This window comes from Sphaerodactylus townsendi, linkage group LG11 (assembly GCF_021028975.2).
Source record: "Sphaerodactylus townsendi isolate TG3544 linkage group LG11, MPM_Stown_v2.3, whole genome shotgun sequence".
NCBI classification, from domain to species: domain Eukaryota; kingdom Metazoa; phylum Chordata; class Lepidosauria; order Squamata; family Sphaerodactylidae; genus Sphaerodactylus; species Sphaerodactylus townsendi.
In genome coordinates, this window is record NC_059435.1 from 39,874,356 (window position 1) to 39,887,367 (window position 13,012).

Sequence of the window (13,012 nt, forward strand, 5' to 3'; positions counted from 1 at the left end):
GTTTTCAACAGGGGAAGAAGACCTATGGGGGGGAGGGGAGGGAGAGAGAATTTGAAAATTTGCTCATTTTTGAACTCCCAGCACATTAATGTGAAAATAAATCAGATCTGTATAAACAACATTTTGTATCTTTTACACAGGTTTTATATTGTCCATTTTATTTTAAGCAAAAGGAAGTGTGTCAAAGTACTCAATAGTATAAGGACAATATCTCAAAATTTTGAATACTCCAGGCGATCAAAGGTATTAAAATCAATCTTAAATTACATTTGCAATTATACCTTGTTTGATGAAGTAAGCAAGAAAGCTCGTTTCAGCTTTTCTTTTTCTGCCACACATAGCTGTAATCTGCCAACCTCTTCTTTATAATAGGCTATCAGGTTCTCTTTGTTTCCATCCAAATTCTTTAGTGCCTGGACTTCTGATGCTAGCTTAGTGTTTTCAATTTCTGTGTTCTTCAAATGTATCTGCAACGATAAACTCCTTATAACGACACAACTAGCTCACCTTTTCTCACTGAAGATTTCTTATTAATCTGTTAATGCTTTATCCAAACAGACTCAAGAAACAGATAAAAAAGAAGGAATGGTGCACATTGCCACTGGAGGTTTTGATACTTCTGTTCCTCATAACGATCACACTAAGACTGACCAAATTTTTTAACTGTTCACTTAAAGGGTAACATAAGACATAGGCCGCTTCCGCACAGAGGCGGAAGCAGCCGGGTCAGCTGGGACTGTCTGCTGGGACTGTCCGCATGGACAAGTCTCCAGAAAAAAGAACTGCAGGAAGAGCGGCGCTGGGCGCCAGATAAGCTCGGACTTGGATCTTTCCTGGTCTGGCCTTCTTCGGCGCGTCATCTGCGGGGCCTGGGGACACGCCTGCCTAGACCCTCTTGCGCCTGCTGCAGCGTCGCCAGAGGCAGCAGGAGGTCAGTCCCCAGGCCTCGGCAATGCGCCGGAGGGCCAGGGACAAGGTAAGTGAAGGGAGGGAGTGGGGGGGGGGGTGACGCGGCTGGAAGCCGCTGCCCCAGCCGGCGTTTCCAGGAAATTGCGCTTTCAAGCGCACTCTGGAAACACCGGCTTGGCGCTGGTTGGGCGGCGCGGCTGCGCAGCAGCTGTGCCCCCTGTGCGAATGGCTCCCTGGGGACGCCGTTTTGCCGTCCCCAGGGCGTCATAAAATGCCCGTGTGGAAAGGGCCTAAGAAACAGGGGTCACCTGCCTATAGATGAGATCAATCACATGATGGTGCATATCTCTGGTCAACTGCCAGGCATTTGCTATCAACATCTGAAGCAACACTATGACATACACAAAGCAACATATTGCCTTTCTAAAGACTGTCTCTCAAAACGTAAGGTTAGAGCCTTCTAGATATTCATTCAGACACAGTTAAAGGATCATTAACTCACATATGAGCCTATTGTTTATGGAAGCTCTGTTCTACACACCTTCACTAAATAACATGGAGGGCTATAAGGGACCTTCTGACACTACAACCAAACTGAAATTTCCAACCCACTGTCTATTACCACATATAATGTGTTTTGAGCACCAGGTAACGATATTTCTTTTTGTCTAGCCTAGACCTTTTATGGATTTCAAAAGTAACAGCTTGTTCTGCCTTCCTTGTGGTTTTAATTAATTTTTACTGGTAGAGTTTTTAATCACATACCTTCTAACTAGATTATTTGTTTTCTCTCTGTTTTTATGGCCCTTTAATGTCATTTGTTGGTTTTGCAAACTCCTAGTAAGCAATTTTTTGGCTGGTTGATTTTTATATTGTTTGATTTGACCAGACTCATGTAGTATGCAGCTGAGAGAAAACTATTTAAATTATCTTTCAAAAGCCCTGCACCTAAAGCCCGTAATCAAAAAATGGAATGTGAAAAAGGGAGGATTTGTTTTATAGAAGGAAATAACTTGGATTTTAGTATACTCCTGTTTTGAATTGTACAGTCTTCAATCATGGTACATGGGGACTTTCCTGGGTACACCCAAGAAAGAGAACCAGACACTTTTTAATCCATAAATATAAAAAGAAAACCAGAAGATTTACTTCTATATACTAGCCAGTACAAAGATTTCAGAAAGATCCGTTTTGCTGCATGCACACAATAGGAAATGTGAATGTAGCATAACACAAATATGTACAATCTTTAAATAGTCTTGAGGGTCACTACAGCTACTACCACAGAGAAATGGGAGGTAAAAAGTCACCAAGGCCTCCCATCAGAAACTTCCTTATCAGGGTACTGAATTGGGATCCAAGTCTTTAGTTTTCAGTACACTTTTCCATGATTTGTGATGCAGTCATTACAGGAAACCTATAACATTTGTGGCCAAAATTTTGCTTCAAAGATTGCCTCTATATCTTTAGACAGTTGGTTATGGTCAAAAGATAAAAAGGCAACAGTTCATGAATATAATTAGGAAAATGTTGGGTTCAGGAAGTCCTGTATTAGTAAAGTATTGTGCTGGAATAAAAACAGCAGAGGAGACATTTGTAGAAGGATAAAATGGTAGTTCTTGCAGCTGAGAACACAAAATATAAGACTAACAGAACCATTAGCTGAGTACATCATGGAATGGAAGGTCAGACTTATATGAGAAAGTGGTGATGTTACCAACCCCATATTTCACCCAAAGGCATATGAAGGATTTCACCATATGCATAATACTTTTGTTAAACACACAAGGAGATGAGGGAAACAGACTCCAGGGTGAATTAAAGCTTCATGTTGTTTAGGCAGAATGAAGGAATGAAAATTTGGAGCAGACTCCAGGGTGAATTAAAGCTTCATGTTGTTTAGGCAGAATGAAGCAATAAAAATTTGTAGCAATAAATGGTAATATGTTACCTTGTATAGTTCCTTCTCATCCTTCTCTGTCTTTAACTGGCATTCAAGTTGTTCCTTCTCAAGGACTACTTTCTTGAGTTTATCTTTTAGGCTACAGGAAACAAGGCATTCAATTATTTCATTTTGTTCACGTCTAAGAGGAAAATAAAGCATTATTCAAATGTATACCTGTCCAACTCTGTTTCTTTTGCAATTGCTTTCTGAGTAACCGTCATGATGTCCTCTTCAAGTTGGAGAACTTTTGAAGTGGCATCCTCATATTTTTTCTTGAATTCTTCACTGTCAGTTTTAAGAGTTTCTGCAGTTTTAAAATTATGCTTCCAAAAACAAAAAGGAGAGGGAAATGAGCATGAACAATACTTTCAGGTTATTTAGATTTACAAGAATCTAGTTTACCTTAAACACTTTCTACAGCAAAATTTCGAGATGAGAGAATAAACCATTTGAAATGAGCCTGAAAGGCAACCCCAAAGGAGTTTTTATTAAATCTTATGTATTGGGAGCTCGACTCCTTTGAGTAGATTTTCAACATCTACAGGTATGTGTATATGTTTATGTCTATGTAAAGGAGAAAGTTTAAGTATGATTAAATCCAGGTTTTCCCGGTTATTCACTTACAGTGACTGGAAGAGTTTCATTCTGTCGCTTAATCCTGAAGGATAGTTATAACAAGAATACTTCCACTGTTACGGTATTGACAAAGCTCAAAGTGCTAAATGCCTCCCTTTCTTGACTCTGAATTCCAAACATAGAATAACTGCTCTTCTTGGAAGGAAATACATGAACCAAACTACTACAAAGTTGGAAAATTAAGACCACTATCTGCCATGCTAGAGCCTTCAATAACTTCCCTGAAACAATTCAGAATACAGAAAACAGGAAAACTCCAAACCACCTCCAAATATGAAATGAGTATAGTTCAACTCAAGTGTCATCTTGCCTTAAATCAATTTTATTTAGTTCCCAAAATGAGGCAAGCAAGTTCAGATACTGCTCTTACAAGCAATTTTCAAAAAAACAAAAAAACAAAAAACAAATGCAACCCAATGTATACCGTAGATATTCAGACACAAGTATACATTTTAATAATCACACACAGCAATTTGATTAATGTAAACAGAATCCTCATTTTCTCTACTCTAAGGCCGTTTCCGCACGGCCACCATTGGGGTTGGGTCAGCGTATACAGCCGGGAAGATGGCGCCGTGGAGCACCGTCACCCGGCCGACTTGCCGTATCTGTGGCCGTCCGGCACGTCGCTGAGGCCTGGGGACACGCCCCCCTGCCCTGCGCAAGTGCTCCGCCGTCGCAGGGCAGGGGGGCGTGTCCCCAGGCCTCAGCGACGCACTGGACGGCCACAGACACGGTAGGTGGAGGGCAAAAGGGAGGGAGGGCGCCTTCAAGCCGCTGCCGTTCGCACGGCAGCGGCTCGAAGCCGCCATTTTCCGAAAACCTCGCTGGGGAAGCGAGGTCAGAAAACGGCAGCTTTGTGCCGCTCGGGCGGAGCAAGGGCGGCGCGGCTGCGAAGCAGCTGTGCCCCCTGTGCGAACGGCTCCCTGGGGACAGCGTTTTTCCCGTCCCCAGGGCGCCGTATATGGTCCGTGTGGAAAGGGCCAAAGAGAGCAGTCATCATTGCAAAGGAAATTCTGATGTAAGAGTACATCTTTTAATGATTGGTGAACGTGTTCTATTTTAGTCTAAACTGTTCTTTTGTAATTGCTGGATGATTCCCTTACATCAGCAACAATATTCTCCCTATCTTTTTCTGGTCAAAGGAACTGTAAGTCAACAAGCCAACTCAAACATAAATCCTTTGCATATGAATGAAGTCATCTTAATACATTTGTTTTTATGCCTCTTCAAGATTAGAACTCCAAAAACCCTACTAGCTTTAAAAGATCCACTGAAAGAACAAAATGTGTTAAATCTACCAGGATCCTACTTCATATCTGTATTAATAATCACATTAATTTTTCAAGGATCTTAGGAGAGGAATACTAAAGAAAGATTTACAGTAGGCCTAAGTTATGAATTCGTGAAGTCAATTAAGAGTTGTCACCACTGCATCATTTCAATCTGACTCAGTACATTGTTGTCACGAGAGGTAGACAAATTACTACATAAAGCTACAAATGGCGAGTTTTCAAAACTGCCTGGCAAAGTGCAGCTTACCATATGAGACTATACAGGCATATGTTTAATATAATTTTGTGCTAAGAACTGAACACGCTGAGAATACAGACGCCTGTAATTGATAGCTATGATATCGCAGAGTTAGACCTATGATCACAGACAGAAAAGGAATTTCAAGGTGTGTCATTATCTCCGAAAAAAATGGATTTGCAGCCTTTTTGGTCAATGCAGGCTGAGACAGCTGATGATCTCACTTCATACATTCATCCAAAACCACACCTGTGGCAAAGGAAGTGGCACCACTGCAGCTCATACACCTTCAGCAGCAGCTGACAATACTTCCCTGCACTAGCCATGTCACATTGTTGCTTCTGGCAGTATTTGTTCTTCCCTGAGCTGTAAAACTGGGAAGGAGACTAACCATTTATCTGCTCCGGTAAGTATAGCCATCACTGCAAAGAATCATAGAACAAGCTAGTACAGTAAGATACTGCTACCAAATAAGCGCAGAAAGATAAGCAAGAGCCATAAAAGGGATCTACAGACAGCATCGTCTGTATTATCTACTAGAAGGAGCAAGTCTGCTTTTGCTTCTTATGGAGATTGGATAGTTGGTTTTAAAAGAAATGGATGTGCCACAACACCATATTGTTTTGATTTGCAGCCTGTACTCTGAACAAAAAGTCAGTTAGGACAGAATGTGGAGAAACAGAATGGTTTAGAAAAGGGTGCATGTTCTCTCTCTCTCTCTCTCTCTTCAATTCTTAAGCAGAACATACAAGGAAAGCTGGATTAGTTAAATTAAGGTGGTGTGAAAATTAGTGGAAGGAACATTAACTATCTGATATATGGCAAGCAATAGCAACCTCCCAACATCTCTTACTTTGAAAACCCTACAAGGCTGCCATAAGTCAGTTGTGATTTAATGGCAAAAAAAAAGTATAAGTATGAAAACTAGATATTGAAGAAAGCCGACAGAAAGTTGATTCATTTGAAATGTGGTGTTGGGGCTTTACAGATAACACGGACAGTCAAAAAGACAAATAAGTTGGTTCTAGACCAAGTCAAATCTGAACTTCCGTAGAAGTTAAAATGACTAAACTTATGCTATCATCCTTTGGTCACTTTATGAAAAGACAAGGCTGTTAATGACAGAACATTTTGGAGATCATTACTTCATAGGGTTGCCATAAGTCAAACTGATGGCACATACACACACAGATTTGCAAGGCAAGAGGTTGTGTATACAAATTCTCCAACTGTGTGTGCCAGCAGGTAAGACCCTAGACAGTCAAATCCCAGGGGGGAGGAGTAAAGCGGCAGCTGTGGACAAAGCCATGGTTCAGCCTCCAAAGGAAGAATCAGAGGCACGGGCGCCAGAGAAGAGGAAGAAAACATTCACCTCTTCCCAGGTAGCCCATTTTCCCAAACAACAAATGCCATGCATGAGTATGCTGGTGGGAGGGGGCATTCTCAGGCCAAAGGTGCACTGGGAACCAATTAAAATCAGTTCTTCCTCCAGGAACACCAAAGCAGGCATTTGAAATAATGGCCAGCAGCTGTAGGGCACGGCTTTTGGGTTTGGATGCTGTGGCAGCTGACCAGTGGATAAGTCCTTCAGCCCCAGTGTCTGTGACACTCTATGAAGTGTTCCAACGCTTCCAATGCAGCTTCAGCCCACACACCCCGCCTCCACCCTCCCAATTGCACAGTAAGCTCCAACAGGTTGGGTGGACAATGCACCTAAGTCAAGTAAGCTAGAAAATGCTACAATACAAAAACAAAAGTATATTCTGACTAACTAGCACCCTAGTAATTATTTCTTTTAGAAGACAGGCTGTGGACTTGTTTAAATAAACAACTAGCCAGGACAAAACAAATGCATCTATGTAACACAGATATTTATGTTTTGCTGTCACAAGGCATACTGAACGCTAATTTGCTCATGAAAAATGGTACTGTGCTTTATTCTATGTTCCCAAAGTTTTAAGAAATGTTTGCACTAGGCTTCCAACACCTTAATACTTGAAGAGCCTTGAACAACTACAGACTAACCTTTTGCTGGGCTTCATATTGGTCACATCTTTCCTTTTCACGAGTAAGTTCTTCCTCCAGTCTTTCAACTACTTCTCTGAGTTGCAAAGTTTCCTTTTCAAGAGAAGTAGTTATCTTTAAAAGTTCTTCTTTTTCTTTCATAGTTTTTTCAATTTTGAACTGGAAATAAAAAAGCCAGAATTACCTGGTCATTTTTCACTCAATACTGTAACAAAACTACAAACTGGTTTTCATTATTTCTCATTTGCTGTACCAAATGCACAAAAGTAAAAAAGCAAAGCAGATGAAACATATGTCCTTTCATTTTTTATATTTCTTTTCATTCTAAAATTCTAGACATAAATATTGTCCAAGTATGGATTAATAGCAAATGTAGCAATCAAATGCAATACTCTGGGTATAGAGTATGAAGGTGAGCTTCTGACAAGAGAAAAATGTGGCATGTTGCAGAATTAAAAATTGCATTCTGGTGTATTAGTTTGCCAAATCCAACCTCAAGTAGTCCAGCTTTTGTAGTCACCACCAGCATATCAGAATTCCCTTCATCTTCCATAGTCAACAATTCTTCGACAGGAGAAGAGGTTCGAAATTGAAAAGGGGTGCTTGCTCCACGGATCTCACCCTTATGCGTCACATAACAGAACTGGTAAAATTCCCCATCATCATTAGGAAGGTAGTATCCTGGGCAATAAATAAATAAATCAGTATTGAAAGAATGCACGCTTATTCTTCACACCAAGCAAACTTTACTGTGAAAGTAGCCACAACTGAAATGTATTTGAACAAAGCAAAATAAACATGATGCAAATGAATCACAGCATTTTATTGTCCAGTATCTTCCAACAAGCAAGACTCAATGGAAAGAATAAGCTGTTAGTTTAATTCATATTGCAAAAAGACTTACTGCAATAAATAGCATTTTACTGTTTTACATTTTAAACCTGTTCATTTAAAAGAAACCTCAGCCAGATATGTTATTATACAGTTGTCGCAAAGCAAAACAGAGTGGAAAATATCGATCAAAATATTCTGAAGACCTATAACTTTAGACTAGATTTAAAACTCTGTTACATGAGAGCCAGGCCCTGGGGGATTTATAATAGTCCTGCAGGGCCTGTAAGACAGAGCTATTCTGCCAAGCCTTAAAGGCAGCAACGGCTGGCATCCTAACCCTTCTCCCTTTTCCCCTTTGTCTTGGTTATTGTTGAGGTTCTGGTTTGTATTCTGAAGTCCATCCTTAATTTGAGTTATATTTAGGGCGCCATGGTTGTGTTTTTTTTTGGGGGGGGGGGTGGTAACTGATTGCTGGATTATTGTAAATTGCTCTGTGAGAAGCTGCCCTGAGCCTGGAAGGGAAAGAACGGCCTAGTAAATAAATAAATAAATCCTATAGTTCTTCTTGTGTCACAGGACATCTAGCATTAGCAACAGGCCTAACCTGAGGCCAGGCAAGTGGACAAGAAGCATATCCCCATGACTTCCAAATCACTTCCTGCCTTCATACATTCTGCTTTGAAAATCAAGTCACAGAAGACACCTAAAGAACATTATTTCCTATCCTTGACTGTTACGGACCCTGTTCCAGAGCTAGATCACAGAAACAGTCTCCTTCCCCTTCCTTTTCTTTAGATCTTCCAGAAATACATTGAGTACCCTGGCTTATCTGATAATACAGAGGAAGCCATGACTTGTAGCAGAGCTTCTGTTGGCATACAAAAGGTCCTAGATTCAATCCTTGGCAGCTTCACTCACAAGGACCAGGCAGTAGGTCAGTGGTGGCGAACCTATGGCACGGGTGCCAGAGGTGACACTCAGAGCCCTCTCTGTGGGCACGCGCACAGAGTTCATTATGGGGGGGGGAATCGCCCCCCCCCCCACACACACACACACACATCTAGGCTGGCCTGGGCCTCTGGACTTGATGTGCGTGCACCTCAGTGAGCAGGGACGACTCGGCTGGCGGGCCTGGTGCCTGTGCATCTCAATGGTGGCTCACAAAGCATCTTCTCAACCTTCAGGTCATCAACAGTCACATGCATCAATAAGCAAGTCTCCCTGAACCAGGCTTCCCTTTGCACTTGGAAACTGTTTGACACGCAAAGAGAATGTGTTGACCAGTCTTTTCCTTACAGCAAAATTAAATACAGCCTGGAAAAAAAAACACTACCCTCTGGCAATCTCCAGAAAGAACAGCTATAAAGAGGAGAATCAGCAAGTTGTTGTAAAGACAGTCATGCCTGAAAGCTCAGTCCACACAAACATGACTGTCTAGATTTTATTTATTGCTGATTGTTTTTACTTTGTTGTACACCGCCCAGAGCCCTTCGAGGCTGCAGCGGTATATTAAGTGCAATAAATAATAGTAATAGATAAATTAATGTGAGAATACCAGCTGTGCACACAGCACATTAGAACCTCTCAACAAGCTGATCTAAGCTATTTAGAGTATTTAACCAAAGCTGTTGTGTGATCATAAACTGGAATAAAAAACAACATTTATAACTGAGGAGAAACATGACAGCCTGGAAGCTGTCATGGCATCCCACCCCATCTCAGTAAATGCCCCAACTTACAATGGTGAGGGCCCCACAGCAGGTCACCTGCAGGGTCCAACAAGCCATCACAGAGCAGCAGAAACACAGCCTGGCTCAGCAGATTGCTGGAGGTTTGGTTGGAAGGTGCAGCTATGTCAATTATACTTCTAATATGAATGCTCAGGCAAGGCATAATGGGGGTCCAACCCAGCGAAGGGGTGGAGTCAAAGTGTCAGGGGGATTGTACAGATGTGATTGAGATGCATTCCTAACTCAATGTAACTGCTTAAAGCTATAGATCAATGCTGCTAAAAGATATAGGTAACCAGAACTGCCATCTGGGGCATTCTTTCCTTGATCTTTACTTTATGGCTTCACAAGCTTTGTAGAAAACGAGGCTTTCCCTGACATCCTGGTCCCATGAGAAATGGAGTTGCATCTGTTATCTCGTGGGAGCAAGAAGCCAGGTGGCTTTCTCTTACTATCTGCTGGCAACCGTGGGGTGCCTGAGCTCCAGGGACTGTTTTTCACAATTTTTTGGGAAGCAAGAGGGGGGACTTGCAATGGGATAAAGGAGATGGCAAAGGCCAGGTTTGTCAGAACTGGCTTTGCCAAGCTCTGGTGTTTTGATGCCTCAACAATAAACGCTACTGATCAACACTAAAGAGCCTGTTTATTGGCTTAAGATCCAAGACCTAACACCAAGCCAAGGAGCTGACTGACCAGGAGGAGATGAGGGGGCAGGATCAGAGCTGAAGGGAAGTGGAAGAAATCTCTGGTGGGGAAACATATAAAGGCTGTGAGGGCCTATGTAAACACTTTCAACTTCCTGCTAAGGAGATGGCTGGAGATGCCCTTGTCTCAGAGCTGACACACGGAGAGGGCCAGAAGGGATAAACAGAGAGTATCTTGATGTGGGGGCAGCAGGGGACAGACGGACACCTAGATAAATACAATCTCCTTCCCTCCACATCTGGAAACCAGGAGGAGGCTCCAGCTGTAAGGTCCAGCTTTTCCATGCCAGTTCCCTGCTCAGTCACACCAAGCCACTTTTCTACAGTTACCCTTCCCTGCAGCAGTTCAGCACAGTCCAAGACTCTCACATTGTATGTATCTGAATAGTTTATAACAGAGCTACATAGTTTTTGAAGTATTAAAACAAGCCGCTAAAACCAGAACTAAATAAGCAACCTAGTTACCTTGAAAAGACAGCACACAATTAACTGTTGATCCTTCCGCATAATTTTCAGGCATAGGTGACCAAACAAACGTATAATAGTCACGTGCAGTACTCCAGCCAACCTAATGTTAAAAACAGCAAACTTTTAAAACAGAACTAAGCACAACTTTTTGGAAATAGTAAACTATAAGAGCGTACAAGGATTCAAGCCCAGTTAACTACTGCTGTACATAATTATGAAAATAAATTTAAGTGCCTAAAACATATATTTGTTTTCCAATTTATTGCTGGCAATATACCAGCACATACATTAGGCTGAAACTGTCTGGCCTCAAGTCATACTGCACCAAAATAAAAGCATGTATCTCCAGACTTCAATACTCGTAATGAAATTATACGAAGGGAGCTTAATTTCCTAGTAGAATATTTTTCTAAAAAGCATTCCCCGCAAGTTTGTAAAGGATTGTAAAGGAACAAGCATCTGTAGTTCTAATGGCGGATCGTTCACCAAGTTTTTGTTTGTACCAAAGAGAATAATAAGATGACTAACTATTGCACTCTGTCAAGTCGCATCTGACATTTTTAATGCCTGCATTTCCTCTTACCCCAAAAACCACCAGATACAATCCTCACAGAATTTACTTCCTTGCCCAGTATACTATGGGGAGGGGCCACAAAAGTGGAAGTACACAAGGTTCTCAGGCAGAAAGTTCCATTTGAATTTTTTTAAATTTACTACATTCATAGTCAAGTGGAGAGTAAGGCCAGATTTAAATCATGGTTTTCTGCATAAAGACTCACTGTTGCTGGTATAATCTTAATATTTACAATCAGATGAAGATTGCATTTTTAGAATAATAACTTTTCAAAATAGTTTTACAGTTATAGCAAAAAATTACTGATTTTCATCTCCAGGGAGAATAATATGATAAACTCAGGCTATACACACGCAAAAATCCCAAGATGTGTGGAGTGTTCTGCTCAAAAGGTTTCTCTTTAATTTTTACTGCTTGTTCCTCCCTCCTTACACTTAGGTTCTTCTGCAGAACTATTTCCCTCTAAACAATCTTTCCTTTCATTGAACATTTTGAAACTTAGCACTTTACGAGGTATGGGGTTGCTTCTGTGTATGCAGGTTTGTAAAGGAACCGTGGGATTAAGGTCTTGTTCTCTACATATTTTATAACATTTTATTCTGAAGAGGCAAGTTATCTCCATAGACACAAATTTGAAAACTTCAAAACCAAGCATCTGTGATAATATCTTCTAGAAGGGAAAACTGTCCAAATCTTACAGAAACCTCTGGAAGGGCAGGACATTGTGAATTACTGGAATTCATTTAACAAAACAAAATTAAACACTGCATGAAAATACAGCCTCAAGCTACATAATTAAAAATGAATCCTTATTTCATGATAAGTAACCTTTGGATTATTATGAATCTTAACTAGAAAACTATATTTTAGATAGATTTTTCCCCAAAAAACATTTAATTTTTAAAAATCTGATTTAAATCAAAAACTGAATTAAAATTTTTAAAAATCTGATTTTTAATTTTTTAAAAATTCATTTTTATCCATCCTGTTTATACTACACTTTACTCTAAGGCAAATTGCAAAATTTAGCAATCCATTATGCACAGTATAATAAGAAAAGCAAAAACAAGTAAACAGAAATTAGAAGAAAATGCAGTAAAAACGAGAACTACATACAATAAACAGTTCATGAACTACAGCTCTTATACCTTTATTAAAGAATGGTCCTCAGCAATTCCAGTCCTGTTCTCATTGTAAAATTGCCTGTCTGAACAACCTCCTTTCACACATTGTGTGGAATGGTACAAGCGTGGGAAACTTTCCGACATTCTCAGGCAGGCTATTCCACAATGTGGAAGCCAAAACACAGAATGCTCAGGTATGGGCAGCTGCTAATCCTACCCAGTTTTAAGATAGGATCCTCAGTAGACTTTCCTTAGGAGAGTGCAGCAGTTGTCACAGCGGGGCATGCTGGGAGAAGTCTTCCTTTAGGTGTGTGGGTGCTAAGCCATGGAAGATTTTATATGTGATAGCTAAGAACTTAAATAGAATTCAACAATTAAACAGTAGCCAATGGAGTCACTGCAGATAACTTATCGTATGGCCACTTGGCCTGATTCCCAACAGTAATCAAGCAGCAGCATTCTGAAACAGCTGGAGTATTCAAGGGGCCTTTGAGAGCAAACCCATGAGAGTGCATTTGTCAGGGTATCTG

The 13,012-nt window shown here is 40.8% G+C and overlaps 1 protein-coding gene across 2 annotated transcripts in view; it reads right to left on the reverse strand.

Moving 5' to 3' along the window:
• TAX1BP1 (Tax1 binding protein 1) overlaps positions 1 to 13,012 on the reverse strand; it is a 40,028-nt gene that overhangs the window by 18,787 nt on the left and 8,229 nt on the right. For both annotated transcript variants that reach the window (XM_048510880.1, XM_048510879.1), the window contains exons 3-8: positions 10,782 to 10,884; positions 7,542 to 7,729; positions 7,049 to 7,207; positions 3,029 to 3,177; positions 2,861 to 2,951; positions 282 to 467 (exon numbers count right to left, since the gene is read on the reverse strand). In XM_048510880.1, the coding sequence (XP_048366837.1) occupies positions 282 to 467; positions 2,861 to 2,951; positions 3,029 to 3,177; positions 7,049 to 7,207; positions 7,542 to 7,729; positions 10,782 to 10,884 (876 nt within the window). The remainder of the gene's footprint in view (positions 1 to 281; positions 468 to 2,860; positions 2,952 to 3,028; positions 3,178 to 7,048; positions 7,208 to 7,541; positions 7,730 to 10,781; positions 10,885 to 13,012) is intronic.